Consider the following 19088-nt stretch of genomic DNA (forward strand, 5'->3'; position numbering starts at 1 on the left):
AAGAGAAGAGGTAGGGAACTCGCCTATGGCTGCTATCCATGTGTCCTACCTTTGCTCCGTTCTTGTGCTGTAGCCTCCGTCAGCTTCTTCAGTATTCAACACTGCTAGAAGTGCCCGATGCCTGTACCTCAGCTATACAGTGTGATAGGGGTTGAAGGAAGGGACCACAGCATGCAATGGGGGAAACGGGCATCTGACATGCCTGCAAGTGTGTTTTATACTGCAGATTCATTAGCAATCTTAACTATTTGAAGGAGTAAAGAACGCCCTATTGCACTGCCCAATTCAGGGCCTATTCGCGTATCAGCAGAAGCTTGCAACTTACCTATGCATAGCCGCCAAGCGCGTAATCGCTAAAGCATGGAAGACCCCTTCTGTATCGTTTGCAGCGATGAAGAGCAACCTGACCACCATGATGATTGATGGAAAAATGTCCAGTATCTTGCTTGATTCCCACGCTAGATTTCTGAAAGTGTGTGCTCCCTGGTAGTCGTATGCCCTCCCCCACCCTGCGTCCGACCAGTCTGGGTATCCTATAATGGAATGTAACACCACCCAAGCCTGCAGGTCCCCCTTTCCCTATCCTTTTCTCAAATTCCCAACTTCCCTCTTTGGAAACTACTCCCATTCCCCCCCGCCCCCGTTTTCTAGTTCCCCCTTCTCCCCCCCCTCTTTCTTTCTCCTTTTTCGCTCCTTTTCTTCGGTGACCAGCTTGCCCCTCTTGTCTCCTCATGGTATGCCCCTAGGCATTCAGGCTTAGGCTCCATCTGTGAGGTCGGTTAGTTGACATTTTGCCCTGCTAAAAATGTATAGTTGCACAAGATATTACTCGTGCCTATATGTCTTGTTTCCTGGTCATTGTTGTATAACCCTATGCGTGGGTAATAGGCTGTCTTGTTACTTTCATGTGCAACAATAAAAATGATTGTACTAGGAGGAGTAAAGAACAGCCAGCGGGCCCGGTAAGTATTCAATGGGTGCACTTTAAAGAGACACTTTAAAGAGACTATGGGGTTGATTTACTAAAACTGGAGAGTGAAAAATCTGGTGCAGCTGTGCATGGTAGCCAATCAGCTTCTAACTCCAGCTTGTTCAATTAAGCTTTGCCAATAAGACCTGGGAGCTGATTGGTTACTATGCAGAGCTGCACCAGAGTTTGCATTCTCTAGTTTTAGTAAATCAACCCCATGGTCTGGTCTCTAAAGTTTTAAAACCATTGCATTATAAGTGTATATTCCTCTATTTGGCAGCCTCAGAAAGCCTTTTTGGCATTTGGCTCTTCTGGGAGTGTTGGATGCCTGTGCCCACCAGCAGGGGTTTAGGGGGATCAAATGACTTAATTGTAGAGGGTACACAGAATTCCAGCAATCTCAGATACTTTGAATGCCAACGACACTGGTGGAGGGTACACGGCAGGATCCAAAGGGAAGTAGGGCACACAAACTACCTCTTCTTTTATAGTTAACTTCCTTTTTCATTCCTTAATAGACCTCACAGTTTGTTCAGGTTAGCTTGTTTTTCATTTATGCTGTATATGGTATGCCTTTGTTATAGAATTCCATCAGCAATTTGATTCAGTTACTGTAGTTTGCAATATACTGTACCTGCCAGTATTCCGATCTTTGTTATAACATTAAGCAATTTTAAGGTCTGTGATTGTGGTTACAGCCTGTTGGAACCCTGATCCTCACAGCCGCCCCACCTTCTCCACCATTTTGGATCTGCTGATCACCATAGAGCAATCGGCCATGTTTCAGATGCCCTTGGAATCTTTCCATTCCCTGCAGGAAGACTGGAGACTGGAGATTCATCAGATGTTCGATGAACTCAGAACCAAAGAGAAGGTGATTGGAGATGTGTATATACTGAGCATGAAGTAGACATATTTTGTTTGAATACTTTATATAGTTTAGTTATTTGGGTGTGTGATCACATGGGCAACCTGAGGCATACATGATTTTGAGCTTGCGTCATTCGTTTTTCAAAAGGTAATAGGTTATTTCAAGCAAACACAGATTTAGAGTTAATAATGTTATTAAGGTATCATGCCGCCTTAGGCACAGCTAAATTGTGACGCTCAATATGCACAAGCCTCACCTCTTGCATTGATAATGCAGTTATTTTAGTAATCTCGAAAACTAAAATGCATTGCTGGTTATTGCATGCTGTTCTTGATCATTACCTCTACTGATACAAGACACCATTCCTCCCACTGACCCCAATGATAAGGCACCATTCCTCCCGCTGGCACCAATGATGGGGCACCATTCCTCCCGCTGGCACCAATGATGGGGCACCATTCCTCCCGCTGGCACCAATGATGGGGCACCATTCCTCCCGCTGGCACCAATGATAGGGCACCATTCCTCCCACTGGCACCAATGATGGGACAACAATGATGGGGCACCATTCCTCCCACTGGCGCCAATGATGGGGCACCATTCCTCCCACTGGCACCAGTGATGGGGCACCATTCCTCCCACTGGCACCAGTGATGGAGCACCATTCCTCCCACTGGCACCAGTGATGGAGCACCATTCCTCCCACTGGCACCAGTGATGGAGCACCATTCCTCCCACTGGCACCAGTGATGGAGCACCATTCCTCCCACTGGCACCAGTGATGGAGCACCATTCCTCCCACTGGCACCAGTGATGGAGCACCATTCCTCCCACTGGCACCAGTGATGGAGCACCATTCCTCCCACTGGCACCAGTGATGGAGCACCATTCCTCCCACTGGCACCAGTGATGGAGCACCATTCCTCCCACTGGCACCAGTGATGGAGCACCATTCCTCCCACTGGCACCAGTGATGGAGCACCATTCCTCCCACTGGCACCAGTGATGGAGCACCATTCCTCCCACTGGCACCAGTGATGGAGCACCATTCAATGACCTCAATGATAAGGCACCATTCCTCCCAATGACCTCAATGATAAGGCACCATTCCTCCCACTGACACCAACGATGGGACACTATTCCTTCCATTGATATAATCAATTGGGACAGTTTCTACTCCCACTTGCCACACTCCAGCCCTCCTAAAGTCTGAAGGACCATAAATTGGCCTTTTGTTTAGAAAGTTTGGAGACCCCTGATCTATAATATGTTTTTTGACTTTTCTCAACATCCATTGCCTTCACTTCCCCCTATATTCTGCAGGGGATGACATAAAACTGATTAAACCTGTGGACTTTGGCACAGTAGTGTTAACTTAATAGCATTACCAGGTCACCGAATAATGTGGCTTGTTGCATGGATTTGCTGATTAAAGTTGCTAACCTTGCATCTTATTAGGAGTTGCGTAGCCGGGAGGAGGAGCTGGTGCGTGCAGCTGAGGAGCAGAGGAACCTGGAGGAAATGCTTCGCAGGAGGGAACAAGAGCTGGCAGAGAGAGAGTTTGACATTGTTGAGCGGGAGCTGAATATCATCATGTACCAAATGTACCAGGAGAAACCCAAGGTGAAAAAACGGAAGGGCAATTTCAAGAAGAATCGCCTGAAGCACAAGGATGGCAATCGGATCAGCTTACCCTCAGGTAGACTGAAAAGTGATGGTGTGACCATTCTTATTTCTCTGGAGTTGGAGATGTATGTGATTGGTTGTTTAAGACAGCAAGAGCAGTTCTTCTTTCAGTTAGGTATTTAGTCAGTTTACCCATTAAAGTTAAAACCTTTTCTCTTCATGTTGGATAGGGTTGGGAAGGGCTATTCTGTGTCCCCAATGGTCTGATAGGTGTGTGATAGCACTGGACCAATGTAAGTAGAGATTAATTGAAACGTAGTAATTCAATACTGAAAAAAGTGCATTTTCCTAACCAAAATGTAATTTGTGGTCAAGGTAGGTACCCAGTTCTGGGCTTAGGCTGTTGCCGCTCTGGTCATGATGAGAACGGTATCATTAGCAGTAATCGGCATGGATTCATGAAGAATCGTTCTTGCCAAACCAATCTATTAACCTTCTATGAGGAGGTGAGTTGCCATCTATATAAAGGAAGGCCCGTAGACGTGGTGTATCTGGATTTTGCAAAAGCATTTGACACAGTTCCCCATATTAGTTTACTGTACAAAATAAGGTCCATTGGCATGGACTGTAGGGTGAGTGCATGGATTGAAAACTGGCTACAAGGGTGAGTTCAGAGGGTGGTGATAAATGGGCAGCACTCGGAATGGTCAGGGGGGTGGGTCGTGGTGTCCCGCAGGGTTCTGTGCTGGGACCAATCCTGATAAATTTGTTCATAAACGACCTGGAGGATGAGGTAAAGGTAAACAGTTCAATCTCTGTATTTGCGGACGATAGTAAGTTAAGCAGGGCAATAACTTCTCCGCAGGATGTGGAAACCTTGCAAAATGATCTGAACAATATAATGGGGTGGCCAACTACATGGAAAATGAGGTTCAATGTAGAAAAATGTAAAATAATGCATTTGGGTGGCAAAAATATGAATGCAATCTATACACTGGGGGGAATCTAGGATGGAAATGGACCTGGGGGACCTAGTAGATGATAGGCTCAGCAATGGCATGCAATGCCAAGCTGCTGCTAACAAAGCAAACAGAATATTGGCGGCATGCATTAAAAAGGGGATTAACTCCAGAGATAAAATGATAATTCTCCCACTCTACAAGACTCTGGTCCGACCGCACCTGGAGTATACAGTCCAGTTCTGGGCACCAGTCCTCAGGAAGGATGTACTTGAATTGGAGCGAGTACAAAGAAGGGCAACAAATCTAATAAAGGGTCTGGAGGATATTAGTTATGAGGAAAGGTTGCGAGCACTGAACTTATTCTCTCTGGAGAAGAGACGCTTGATAGGGGATATGATTTCAATATACAAATACCATACTGGTGACCCCACAATAGGGATAAAACTTTTTCATGGAAGGGAGTTTAACAAGACTCGTGACCACTCATTAAAATGAGAAGAAAAGAGGTTTAACCTTAAACTAGGTAGAGGGTTCTTTACTGTAAGAGCGGCAAGCATGTGGAATTCCCTTCCACAGACGGTGGTCTCAGCGGGGGGGCATCGATAGTTTCCAAAAACTTTTATTTAAGCACCTGAATGACCACGACATACAGGGATATACAAGGTAATACTAACATATAATCACACACATAGGTTGGACTTGATGGACTTGTGTCTTTTTTCGACCTCACCTACTATGTAACTACGTATGATACTCAACAGAAGGACAGGTTCTAGGTATGTGGTTAGGAGCACCTACTACCAACTTCCATCTTGCTTGAAATTAATTTAAAAGTTCTATTTGTTAAGAACATCGATACAGCCAATGAATTTTTGGTGAAAGGATTCCTCCTCCTTCGGGGCTTGAGAGCCTGAATTGTGGGTGAATGCTAGTGTGTCCTGTCAGCAATGTAACCAGCTGGTTGAAGATTTACCCTTGCTGTTTGTCTTGGGGCCACTGTCATTGGAACAGGAAGTGTTGGTAAATCAAAAATTATAGTTGCCACCAAACAGGATAATAGGAGAATTCCGCTAACTTTAGAGAGATTCCATCTCATATCCTGCTGTGCCTCTTTAGCAGGAAGTGAAGGAAACTGCAAAAAAAAAAAAAAAATTAAGGAGTTTTTCGGTTACACCTTATTCTATGGAAAAAAAAAAAGTTGTGGATTTATATATTAAGCTCCGGAAGGTTTTACCCCCTTCATGACCAGGGCATTTTTTGCTATTCTGCACTGCCCTATTTTAACTGGCATTTATGCGTTCATGCATCGCTGTATCCAAATTAAATTTATATAATTTTTCTCACACAAATAGAGCTTTCTTTTGTTTGTATTTGATCACCACTGGGGTTTTTATTATGTAATCAAAAAAAAGACCAAAAATTTTGAAAAAAAACAATTTTTTTACTTTCTGCTATAAAACATATCTGATAAAAAAAAAAAAAAAATTTCTTTATACATTTAGGCCAAAATGTATTCTGCTACATGTCTTTGGTAAAAAAAATCGGAATAAGTGTATATTGATTGTTTTGTGTGAAAGTTATAGCGTCTACAAACTAGGGTATAAATCCTGAAATTTTTATTTCTTTTTTTTTTTTTTTTTTACTAGTAATGGCAGTGATTAAGGATGCACTGATACCATTTTTTTAAAGGAGAAATACAGCCAACGCTTGTTTGCACTCCTTGTTCTGCACTCCTGTGACCCATTTTCAGCATGCAGCGGGCTGAAGCATGCTGTCAGCTGATTTCACTGAGCCAGTCCAGGCTTGGGCACGATTGCGACCATATGGTTGGGATCTGCTCACATGCCTGGACTGGCACCCAGCTCAGCCTCTCAGCGAGCCACTGAGACCATGAGCCCGCTGCTCCCTCCCCCCTCTGCAGCCCAGTGCTCCAGTAGGTAGGGGGGCAGAGCAGAGAGCTGGTGACTGTCAAACTGTCAGGGAGCTGTGAGAACCGAGCGATCGGCGGTGTTTGATCACTCTGTTCTATATGTTAGAGCCGGAGGGGGATAGATGCATCATCTACCAGTGCTTAGGTAAGTATGATTAAAAAAAAAAAAGATTCCCATACTTCTCTTTTAAGAACGAGTACAAGTACCGATACTTTTTACTCAAGTACTCGCAGATACCAATTACCGATGACTATTTTTGATGAATTTATTTTTTACACATAACGCCCAGCTCACCTGCCTCTGCCCTTTCCTGCAGATACTTTGCCATACAAAATGAATGGCTCCAATCGCACTGCAAATTATCCCATGTGATTTGAACAGGAATGCAGTGCAATTTCTATTTAAATCGTATGCAGTTTCCTGCACCGCAATAGTGTCAAGAGGGACTCAAGGTATTGGTTGTAGTATCGGAGCATTTGGCAGTACAAGTACTTGTGAAAATGCTTAGTATTGGCACCGATTCAAGGATTTTTAGTGGGACTGTGATAGTGTGACAATCTGACACTGGGTGGGAACTGACTAACTGCCACTGACATCACCAGTGACACTAACACAGTGATAAATACTATACACTGTCACTGTACTAATGACACTGGGAAGGGGTTAACATCTTAACTGTGTGCCTAACATTGTGTAATGGGTGCTACTTTTACTAATCGATGTGGTTGTTTGTTTTTTTTTTCTTCGCTGCTTTGCCTGGAGAAGAAGACAGCCATATCGCTGCTCAGTGTGCAGAGCCCTGTGTTGTTAGTAAACACAGGGCTCTGTACTGTGATTCGCTAAGCTGATCAGCAAGTCCCAGTCATAAATCATTGGCCAGGACCTGCTGGCCAACTTGTCCTGTACCGAGTGACCGCACAAATCTGGCGGCGCGTGCGCTCTTATACCCAGAAATGCCAGATCACGTACATGTATGTGATCCAGCGCAGAGCTGCCGCCTTGCCACAGTATTTTTACAATAGGGCGGTCCACAAGTGGTTAAGGGATTTATTACGCAGATAATTTTGGAACAATTTTTGATTAAATACTCTAATATTCAGAGTGCTATGATTACGTTGTATTAATCCTCCACCATCAACTGTTCATTTTTGGTTTTGCTGGAGTCAGTCTGCCTGTAACTGCAGACTTGCTTCAGAAGCTTCAATATGAAATCCCAGTGGCCTGAAATACTCCAGGGAAAGATCTCCTCCCCTTCCAGCTGCTGCCCAACACAGTTTAAAATCTGGTTTCAGCAACTATACACTCTGATGCTTTGGGATCTTCTGTGAATATTATTATAAGGGGAATAATCAATATATAGAAACTTGACGTTAGGCCAGTATGTGCATTGAAGCATTTATCTGAACACCCTTCTCATACATGTGCCTGGAAGTATTCAGTATAATTAGGAGCACCAAAAGCTTCCATTTGCTATCTGTGTGCATGACCCTTAAATTGATTGTAAATGCAATTTAAAAATAAAATAACAAACCTGTTTATACATGGAATTGCACAAAGTGGCCCTGATCCTCCTTTTCCGTTATCCCCTGCCAGCACTCCTGGCTTCTTCCCTTCTCAGCGTGCCCCATAGCAAGCTGCTTGCTATGGGGCCACACCTGTGGACTTGCTCCCGAGCTGCACTACCTGCGTCCATAGACACAGACAGCACGGCTCAGCCCCGCCCCGCTCCCTCTTCACAGGTTTTGCTGACAGCAGTGGGAGCCAATGGCTCTCATTGGCTCAGCAGATTCTGTGAGAGTGGGGAGGGGGCCGCTACAGGTGGGCACTTCGCTGGATCAAGCGAGGTAAGTATAAGGCGAGGGGAGGGGTTGAAGGGGATACTGCTACCTAAACATTTTTTACCTTAACTACTTCCAGACCGCCTACCACACATTTACTGTGGCAAGGCGGCCCGGCTGCATGAAATGACATGCGTACGCCATTTGGACAGAAGGGGAGCCAATCAGTGGGTCCGGCGGATGCCATGTCCGCCAGCCACCCGCAATCATTCCCCAGAGAGACAGATTGGCAATCTTCCTATGTAAACAAGGCAGATCGCCATTCTGACAGGGGAGAACATAGAGATCTTGTGTTCCTGCTAAGCAGGAACACGGATTTCTGTGTTCTGCCAGTCAGAGAAACCCCCACACAGTTAGCAAGCACCCCCCAAGGACACATTTAACCCTTTGATCACCCCCTGGTGTTAACCCCTGCCTTGCCAGTGTCATTAGTACAGTTAGTGTGTATATTTTTAGCACTTATCACTGTATTAGTGTCACTGGTCCCCAAAAAAGTGTCAAAAAATGTCATGAATCGTTGATCGCCACCATTGCTAGTAAGAAAAATTAATACAAATTCCATAAAAATTTCCCATAATTTGTAGACGCTATAACTTTTGCGCAAACCAATCAATGTGCACTTATTGGGATTTTTTTTACCAAAAAAAAAAAAATGTAGCAGAATACATATTGGCCTAAATTGATGAAGAAATTCGGTTTTTGATTTTTTTATTGAATGTGTTTTATAGCAGAAAGTAAAATAAATAAATACTATATATATATATATATATATATATATATATATAATATACTGTATATATTTGTATTACATATATTTTTTTTTTTTCAAAATTGTCAGTCTTTTTTTGTTCATAAAATAATGCAAAAAATAAAAGCCGCAGAGATGGCCAAATACCACCAAAAGAAAGCTCTATTTGTGGGGAAAAAAAAAGGACAACAACCTTTTTTGGGTATAGCAACGCACGACCGCGCACCTGTCAGTTAAAGTAATACAGTGCCGTAGTGCAAAAAATGACCGGTCATGAAGGGGGTAAAACCTTCCCCCTTCCCGAGGCTGAAATGGTTAATGCAGGTAATGCATTAGGGTAAAAAAAAAAAGTTAGACTTTATAACCACTTTAAAGCCGATCATACAATCTGATTGTATTATCTTTGTACTGTCTGCTTTATTGCCAAGTCTTACTTAAACAGTCCATTTCACTTTTATTCAATCAGACAGACCCTTGTACTGCCTAAATGTGAGCAGACCCAATGGAGGTGGTTCAGTTATCTTGCAATATGTATGATGAGGTTAAGTAGCAGGTAGTATTTATTTATTTTAATACCAACTAGACAAAATCTACCCATGCAGTGTGACCCCCCTGCATTGGAAGGGTTAAATAACTTTTTACCTTTTAGGCCAAAAAGTTAAATTTTGGTTTAATCTGACCTGAGCACCTTCTTCCACATGTTGGCTTTCTTTCACCAATGGTTTTCTTCTTGCCACTCTTCCATAAAGACCAGATTTGTGGAGTGCACGACTAATAGTTGTCCTGTGGACAGATTCTCCCACCTGAGCTGTGGATCTCTGCAGCTCCTCCAGAGTTACCATGGGTCTCTTGGCTGCTTCTTTGATTAATGCTCTCCCTGCCTGGCCTGTCAGTTTAGGTGGACGGCCATGTCTTGGTAGGTTTGCAGTTATTCCATACTCATTCCATTTTGGGATGAAGGATTGAACAGTGCTCCGTGAGATGTTCAAAGCTTAGGATATTATTTTATAACCTAACCCTGCTTTATACTTCTCCACAGCTTTATCCCTGACCTATCTGGTGTGTTCCTTGGCCTTCATGATGCTGTTTGTTCACTAAGGTTCTCTAACAAACCTCTGGGGGCTTCACAGTATAGCTGTATTCATACTCAGATTAAATTACACACAGGTGGAATCTATTTACTAATTAGATGACTTCTATAGGCAATTGGTTCCACTAGAATTTAATTAGGGGTATCGGAGTAAAGGGGGCTGAATACAAATGCACGCCACACTTTTCAGATATTTGTAAAAAAAAATTGAACCCATTTATCATTTTCCTTCCACTTCACAATTATGTGCCACTTTGTGTTGGTCTATCACATAAAATCCCAATAAAATACATTTACGTTTTTAGTTGTAACATGACAAAATGTGGAAAATGTTCAGGGGTGTGAATACTTTTTCAAGGCACTGTACCGATTTATTGTATGAAATAGCAGATTGGGTGAGCACATGCATGCCACCGGCGGCTCGCTTCCGCTGTGATTACATACAGCAGACGCCTATCAGTGGGTGCAGGATACTCAATGTCCTCTGGCACCCACCAATCATCAGTCAGAGAGAACTGCAATCTGCCTATTCAACCAAGGTAGATCACCGTTCTGACAGGAGGAAAGGGATGAGACTTGTGTCCCTGCAAAGCAGGGAATAAATTCCATCTCTTCCCCTAATAAAAGTACTTCACACAGTATACAAAAAACACTGGTTAGGCACACAATTAACCCTTTGACCACCCCTGATATTACACCCTTCCCAGCCGGTGTCATTAGTACAGTGACGGTGCATATTTTTTAGCACTGATCATTGTATTAGTGTCACTGGTTCCCAAAAAGTATCAGAATGTCTGCTGCAATATGGCAGCCCTGCTATAAGTCGCTAATCGCTGCCATTACTAGTAAAAAAAAAAAAAAAAAATTAAAAATATCCCATAAGTTTGTAGACACTATAAATTTTGGGCAAACCAATCAACATACGCTTATTGGGATTTTTTTTTATCAAAAACATGTAGCAGAATAAATATTGTCTAAATTTATGAAGAAATTCGATTATTTTTTTTTAAACTTTATTGGATGTGTTTTGTAGCAGAAAGTAAAACATTGTTTATTTTATTTAAAAAAAAAAAAAAATTGTCGATCTGTTTTGTTTATAGTGAAAAAAAAAAAAAAGGCAGTGGTTCTCAAGTACCACCAAAAAAAAAAAAACTCTATTTGTGGGGGAAAAAAAATACACAATTTTTATTTGGGTACAGTGTTACATGACCGCACAATCGTCAGTTAAGGTAACGCAGTGCCCTATCACAAAAAATGGCCTGGTCATGAATGGGGGGGGGGGGGGGGTAAATCTTCTGCAGGTTAAAGTATATGTAAACGATCTAAGATAAGATCTCTCATGTCACACATTTGAGTTGCTGCTGTTCTATTTTCATTTTAATCAATTTTTCACTTGGAAGCGCGGTTTCTTTCCCATATGTAAATGATCACCTTGTAAAACAACCCATTCAGTTTAAAATAGAAATGAAGGACAAGACATTTTTTGTATAGATATAGAAAAATATCTATAAATACATTTTCTCCCCTTTTTTCATAGGTGATCACATTCCCTCTGTTTTCAGCTCCAAAGCTGTTGGAGGATCAGTACACTGATCTTCCCAGTGAATGGCTGGGGGGGGGGGGTCAGGACAAGTCTGATCATTGGAGGAGGGCTGGCTCAGTTCCTAGCACAGCTAGGACTGACCATGTTGTGCTCCAAAGCCTAATGTGGTCAGTTTTTAATGGAAAAGCAGAGGGACTGTCAGGAACACCAGGGATTTCACACAAAGAAAGCAACACGTGACACATTTTTATCTACAGAAACGCAGATTTGATGAAGTCATATGAGTTTCTGCAGGGAACGCTCTTTTATCTGCTCGGCGATATGTTCCAGTGCACTCCACCCCCCCTGTCTGCACACTTGGCTCATTGATTGAGCATTATTTGTGGTTCTATCAGTCACATTGCCTTACATTTATTGTGCATTTTTTAGCAGCTGTCATTCGTTTCTTATGTGCTGAAGGTCATTCAGTCTCCATTATATAATCTGGAGGAATAAAAAAAATCTGGAAACGTTATTTAATGTGATCCCTGTTATAAGCCGGAGGCACAGTTGTATAGCAGGGTCTCCTTTTAAAGAGGACCACCCCCTCCAAAAAAATGGCAATAATATCCAATAAAATATACGTAAACATCTACACGTACCTATAGCCATGCAGCTTTTCTTTGCTATTGTGCGCTTTTCAGGCTGCCTCTGTGTCCCTGCAACAATGGAGTTGAGTAATGCTGTATGGCACATGCATGAGATGAAGAGTATGATGTCATGTGCTTTATATTACGCATGTGCAGTACGAGAATACTGCAAGATCTCACACCTTCTTTCCTCTACATCCATTCAAAATCCAGAATTTATGAAGCTTGTCTGAGTGTTCAGAAAAAAGGGGGTGGAGAGCTGAATTTACACACTGCAGATTTCAGTGAGGAGAGCTCTAAGAGCTGATTGGAGGGAAGAGACACACCCCCTTCATACAGCACACAGGAACCCCAGCTGAGACTGTCAATCAGCTAGAGTTCCCTCCCCTGTCACCTTTTTTCTCTTGGTGTCAGGAAAACTTGTCAGAAGTGACTCTTGCTGATAGCAGAGGAACAGGGAAGAAGACAGGAATGACACTTAGTGCTCTTAATTGAGACAAGTACACACATGTCTGAGGTTTACAACCACTTTAAATCAAAAATATGTTGATTTTTTTTAACCGCTTCCGGACCAGCCGCCGCAGTTATACTGCAGCAGGTTGACTCCCCTGCGCGAGCCGTCGTAGCTGTATGTTGGCTCTTTAACCCCTTCCCGACCAGCCGCCGCAGTTGTACTGTGGCAGGTTGGCTCCCCTGGGCGAAACGACGTAACTGTATGTCGGTTCGCCTGTTGAGCGCTAGGGGGCACGCTCTGCCACGCCAGAGCCGATGCGAGTGTCGCGCCCGCTGGGCAACCGCGATCGCTCATGACAGAGCGAGAACCGGGATCTGTGTGTGTAAACACACAGATCCCAGTTTTCTCAGGGGAGAGGAGAGAGATCAGGTGTTCATACTAAGTATGAACACCGATCTCTCTCCTCCCCTAGTTTGTCCCATCCCCCCACAGTTAGAACACACATAGGGAACACAGTTAACCCCTTGATCGCCCCCTAGTGTTAACCCCTTCCCTGCCAGATTGCTGTATAAATGTCACTGGTCCCAAAAATGTGTCAAAAGTGTCCGATTTAAATCACTGATCACCGCCATTACTAGTAAAAAAATAAATAAATAAATAATAAAAATGTCATAAAACTATCCCTATTTTGTAGACGCTATAACTTTTGCGCAAACCAATCAATATATGCTTATTGGGATTTTTACCAAAAATATGTAGAAGAATACATATCGGCCTAAACAGGAAAAAAATGTATTTTTTAAAAATTTGGGATATTTACTATAGCAAAAAGTTATGCAGCGTACACACGGTCGGACTTTTCGACCGGACTGGTCCGACGGACCGAGTCCGGCGGACAATCTGATCGTGTGTGGGCTTCATCGGACCTTCAGCTGACTTTTCTAGTCGAAAATCTGACGGACTTTAGATTTGGAACATGTTTCAAATCTTTACGTCGTAACTCCGCCGGACCCAGAAATCCTCTTGTCTGTATGCTAGTCCGACGGACAAAAACTGACGCTAGGGCAGCTATTGGCTACTGGCTATCAACTTCCTTATTTTAGTCCGGTGTACGTCATCACGTACGAATCCATCGGACTTTGGTGTGATCGTGTGTAGGCAAGTCCGGTCGTTAAAAAGTCAGTCGAAAGTCCGCCCGTGTGTACGCGGCTTAAAAGATATTGTGTTTTTTTTTTTTTTTTTTCAAAAATGTCGCTTTTTTGATTATAGCACAAAAAATAAAAACCGCAGAGGTGATCAATACCACCAAAAGAAAGAAAGAAAGCTCTATTTGTGGGGAAAAAACGGACGTAAATTTTGTTTGGGTACAACATCGCACGACCGCGCAATTGTTAAAGCGACACAGTACCCTTTCACAAAAAATGGCCTGGTCAGGAAGGGGGTAAATTCTTCCGGGGCTGAAGTGGTTAATAAAAACAATGTTAGATGATTTTACATCAGCATGACCAGAGTCCTGTGTATCCTTCCTTGAATCTTGGTGTGCTTTGTGTATTTCTTCCAGATCTGCGCAGTAATCCAGTGTGAGACCTCTGTGTAGGAGCTTCCTGTAATAAAGACCACTCACTGCTGATCTCTCTCCTTGTGCAGGGTGCAGGTCTTGTCTCTGCCCCCTTCTGAAGTTTTCTGCTGGCCACCTCTGGTGGGTGGGGCCTGCGGGGCCCCTCCCACAGCTCTGCTCTCTCTGCACAGGCTTTGTACAGCACAGTGATTATTGGCACTGGTAGTTTTACATTGTAGTATCTGGGTTTGCAAAGGCTTTTGGCGCACACAAGGTGGATTTATATAGGTTTTGGTTCAGATATTCTGAAAGCCATGGGTGTCGGCTGCCTGAATACAATAACATAGTGATCACGTATACTCAGTTACTATTGGGTTGTTTAGCACAAAGTAAATTTTATGTAATTTGCACATGTCTTAAATTATTTATTTTCTAATGTAGTTATTGAATTTAAACATAGAGATATAGATTGGCCAGTAGAGGGAGCAAACAGTTTACATTTTCTCTGCCTCTTTTCTAATAAATGCCGAGATAAGAAATCAGCCGCACAGGGAGAGCATTGTTTTCAATGACACAGAAGCAGTAAAGCACAACCACTATGTAGCTCTGTGTAGCTCAAGTAGCAAGCAGAACTTGCATTTGTAATGAGAAAATATGGCTGCCCCCATGTACATTACAAACCATATGCAGAAAACCCTTCTTTTTTTAAACTATTAACACTCGTAGAATTATTAACCTCAATTTTACCTCTTTTGACATAAAATACTGTGCAAAAGTTTTTTAGGCAGGTGTGATAAAATGCTGTAAATGAAGAATGCTTTCACAAATAGAAATGTTTATTTTTATCAATTAGCGAAATTGAAAGTAAATGAAAAGAGGAGAAATCAAAATCAAATCAATATTTGGTGTGACCACCCTTTGCCTCCAAAACAGCATCAATTCTTCTAGGTACACTTGCACACAGTTTTTGAAGAAACTCGGCAGGTAGGTTGTTTCATACATCTTGGAGAACTAACCACAGATTTTCTGTGGATGTACGCTGCCTCCAACTCTTCTGTCTCTTCATGGGCACTGACACCGAGGAGGACTGCTACACGTAGGTGCCTCCACTTTCACAGGACACGTCTCACCTGGGACTGCTGGATATTATCCTTCTGCTATGTAGCCTATACCTGAAGCTCTAGCATTTTTTTCTGTCCCAAGCATTTTTCCATAAGCATTCATTGTTTTTTGGTGGAACCTCTAAGTGTAGTAATACGGTTACATCTAATGAAGGTACAACATTTAGCAACTCACATGGTTGATAATTAAAAGAGGCACATCCAAGTATGCTGGCATCCGGGGTAAGGCTGTCCACATAGATCATCCTCCGCACCGCCGGCTCTCACCGCTGTCAGTCTGCAATCGTGACCAGGAAGACTACCCTGCAGTAAAGCAATTTAAAAGCAAGGCTTGAAGCCCTCATGGAGCGCAGAGTGGAAAGGAATAATGTTGATGGCGGTGCAGAGGACGGTGTATGTGGACAGCTTTACCCCGGATCCCTGCATACTTGGATGTGCCCGTTTTAATCATCAACCATGTGAGTTGCTAAATGTTGTACCTTTACCTTTACCATTAAGGCCCCTTTCACACTGGGGCGGTAGGGGGCGTCGGCGGTAAAACAGCGCTATTTTTAGCGCTGTTTTACTGCGGTATTCGGCCACTAGCGGTGCGGTTTTCACCCCCCGCTGGCAGCCGAAAAAGGGTTAAAACCCCTCGTACATCGCGGCTATAGCCGCGGTATTACCGCGGTATAGCCGCGCTGTCCCATTGATTTCAATGGGCAGGAGCGGTGAAGGAGCGGTGAATACACCGCTCCTTCACCGCTCCAAAGATGGGGCTCGCAGGACTTTTTTTACCGTCCTGCCAGCGCACCGCTTCAGTGTGAAAGCCCTCGGGCTTTCACACTGAACAAACAGCGGAGGCTGTTTAGGGGCGGTTTGCAGGCGCTATTTTTAGCGCAATAACGCCTGCAAACCGCCCCAGTGTGAAAGGGGCCTTAATGTAACCATATTGCTACACTTAGAGGCGCCTCTCTTCTCTTCCTAATCCCCTTGTGGAGGCTGCCATTAGTGGATGGACATTTTAGGGTTACACAACCTGGTCACATTGCTATAATCTTTTTATATGGATTATAAACTGAAGGACCTATAAATAAATGGTTGTGGAACCATCTGAGTTTCCATTATTTCTTATGGGGAAAATCCCTTTGATATACGAGTGCTTTGGATCACAAGCATGTTTCTGGAATGAATTATACTCGCAATCCAAGGTTTTACTGTATTCTGGTCTTGTCCAGCTATAGCAGAATTTTGGAGAGAGGTTATAAGGGTAATCACTACAGTTGCATCAGTTGTTTTAGAACAGGATGCAGAGATTTGTCTTTTGGGTCTGGTAAGAAATAATATCCCCACTAGGGCAAAGAAAACACAAGTAAGTCTGTTGCTTTTTTCTACGTGAGAAAGGCAATAGTACTGAATTGGAAAAAAACAGAAGCTCCCTCGTTAGCCTTTTGGAAATATTTAGTAAGTGACAACTTGCCGCTGTACAGAGAAACATATTGTAATAGAGGATGCGAGGAAAAATGTGAGAGAGTTTGGTCAAGCTGGATAGCAGAACCTACAATGGCTTCTGGGAAATCCAAACAGCTAGAATAATAAGAAAGAAAGTAATGTGATGTTGGATATGAAAGTCAAAGGGAACAACAAACCACGCCATCAACACAAAGGTTTAGGGGGAAGAATGAATGTTTTTATTTGCTGTATTTAATATTAAGAAAAATTTCTTGTGAAAGCTCCTGCGAGAGTGGGAAAGTTAAAGATTGAAACTATGGGGGTTATTTACCAAAGGCAAATCCACTTTGTACTGCAAGTGCACTTGGAAGTGCAGTTGCTTTAAATCTAAGGGGAAGATCTGAAATGAGGGGAAGCTCTGCTGATTTTATCATCCAATCATATACAAGCTAAAATGCTGTTTTTTATTTTCCCTGCATGTCCCCCTCGGATCTACAGCGACTTTACTTTCAAGTGCACTTGTAGTGCAAAGTGAATTTTCCTTTAGTAAATAACCCCCTATATGTTTTAACATGTTTTTCTGTTGGAAAATTAATAAAGAGATAAAAAAAAAAACAAAAAAAAAAAAAAAGAATCAATGCTGCTTTGAAGGCAAAGGGTGGTCACACCAAATATTGATTTGTTTTGGATTTCTCTTCTATTCATTTACTTTCCATTTTGTTAATTGATAAAAATTATTTATGAACACTTCTATTTCTGATAGCATTCTTCATTTACAGCATTTTTTCACACATGCCTAAGACTTCCCATTGAAAGCAATGGAAAACACTGCAAAAACGCACCCCCGATCAATGATAGGCTCAGGCGTGTTCAGATCGTACCCGCCGGGAGGCGGTCACTGCACACTGCCAATCATAGGCTGCGTGTGCAACTGCGGGCCCGGGAAATGCCTCACTGCCTATGATTGGTGGTGTGCAGTGAGGGCTTCCTGGCGGTATGATTCAGAAACGTGTTTTGGTGCGTTTTTTGAGTCGCATATCCTTTAACAACTGCTGTAAAATCGTGCCAAAAATGCATATGCGTTTCTGCAGTGGATCGGTGTCGACCTTTTGTAAACTGTCTGCCCCTATTGGAGAAGTTCATTTTATTAGTTGCCCTATGTTGCTTTGAAAACGTACACATCAAAGAGTTAATTGGCACAGCAGTGGGCAGTCAAGTGGCAGGCTAAAAATGGGTGGCTGAGCCATGGTTTTACTGCCCCCTGGCCAGTCACCTGAAGTGTAAAATAACAGCTGGATAGGACTGTACTCATGCCACAGCCATGATCATTAGCTTTGCGGCCAGAGCAACTCAAGGTGCAGAGTTTGATAGGCGTATGCGGATAGAACGCCTTCCTGCTGCCTGTCAAATGCTCTCTGAAAAGCGATCTGAACATATATTGCTCTTCAGAGGGCACCACAATCCACCACAATCCACACTGGCTGTGGAAGAACCCATATGGCTTGAAAAGCATATGGGCTCATTAGGCATGCAATGTGTGAATAAGAGATTACAGATCTCCAGCTCTCTACATAAATACTGAATGGAGGAGAGATGGAACACCACTACTCATGTGAACAAAAGATTAGACCTTAGACTATGTATAAGGAGTAGTAGAGTAGGCTTTGTAAGTAACAGTTTGTATTATGAAATACATGTCACCATACGTAGCTTGGGGTGCCGCTCTAGGCAGACATCCAAAAGGTTCGGTGACTCCCACTGTTGAGAAAGGAGCCCATTCCAGGCTCAATACAACACCTGGGAAGAAAATATGAAACTGCCGCACACCAGCACAGCTCGAGTGCAGGATCAGTAAACACAGCTTCATCCAGGCCGTTGGCTGATGCATTTTGCCCCACCTTCAGGCCTTAGTCATGTGGGTGAGGCAAAATGCGTCGTGGGTGTGCCCTACATCGAGCTGCGTTGAAGCCATATTCACTGGTCTAGCACTCGGGCTGCGCTGTTGTGCAGCATTTTCATATTTTCTTCCCAGATGAAACGCATTTTTTTGGGGGGGGGGTTTATTGTTTTTATTTAAACTGTCTTAACTATTTTTGTTCTGTCTGCAGGATTTGAACACAAGATCACCGTACAGGCATCACCGACTCTAGACAAGTGCAAAGGTCAGGGGTCAAGCAGTTACAGCCCCCCTGGGAGCCCCCTGATTATCCCAAGACTCCGAGCCATTCGATGTGAGTTTAACTATATGCAGAAAATATAGGTGTAAATGAATTTATGTACATTAAATGCAAGCCTTTAAGGCATCTATTCATAAAA

At 43.1% G+C, this 19088-nt stretch overlaps 1 protein-coding gene across 4 annotated transcripts in view; it reads left to right on the forward strand.

Moving 5' to 3' along the window:
- MAP3K10 (mitogen-activated protein kinase kinase kinase 10) overlaps nucleotides 1-19088 on the forward strand; it is a 95245-nt gene that overhangs the window by 48309 nt on the left and 27848 nt on the right. For all 4 annotated transcript variants that reach the window (XM_073598493.1, XM_073598492.1, XM_073598494.1 and 1 more), the window contains 3 exons: nucleotides 1669-1844; nucleotides 3300-3540; nucleotides 18881-19003. In XM_073598493.1, the coding sequence (XP_073454594.1) occupies nucleotides 1669-1844; nucleotides 3300-3540; nucleotides 18881-19003 (540 nt within the window). The remainder of the gene's footprint in view (nucleotides 1-1668; nucleotides 1845-3299; nucleotides 3541-18880; nucleotides 19004-19088) is intronic.

Source organism: Aquarana catesbeiana, linkage group LG09 (genome assembly GCF_042186555.1).
Source record: "Aquarana catesbeiana isolate 2022-GZ linkage group LG09, ASM4218655v1, whole genome shotgun sequence".
Lineage (NCBI taxonomy): Eukaryota > Metazoa > Chordata > Amphibia > Anura > Ranidae > Aquarana > Aquarana catesbeiana.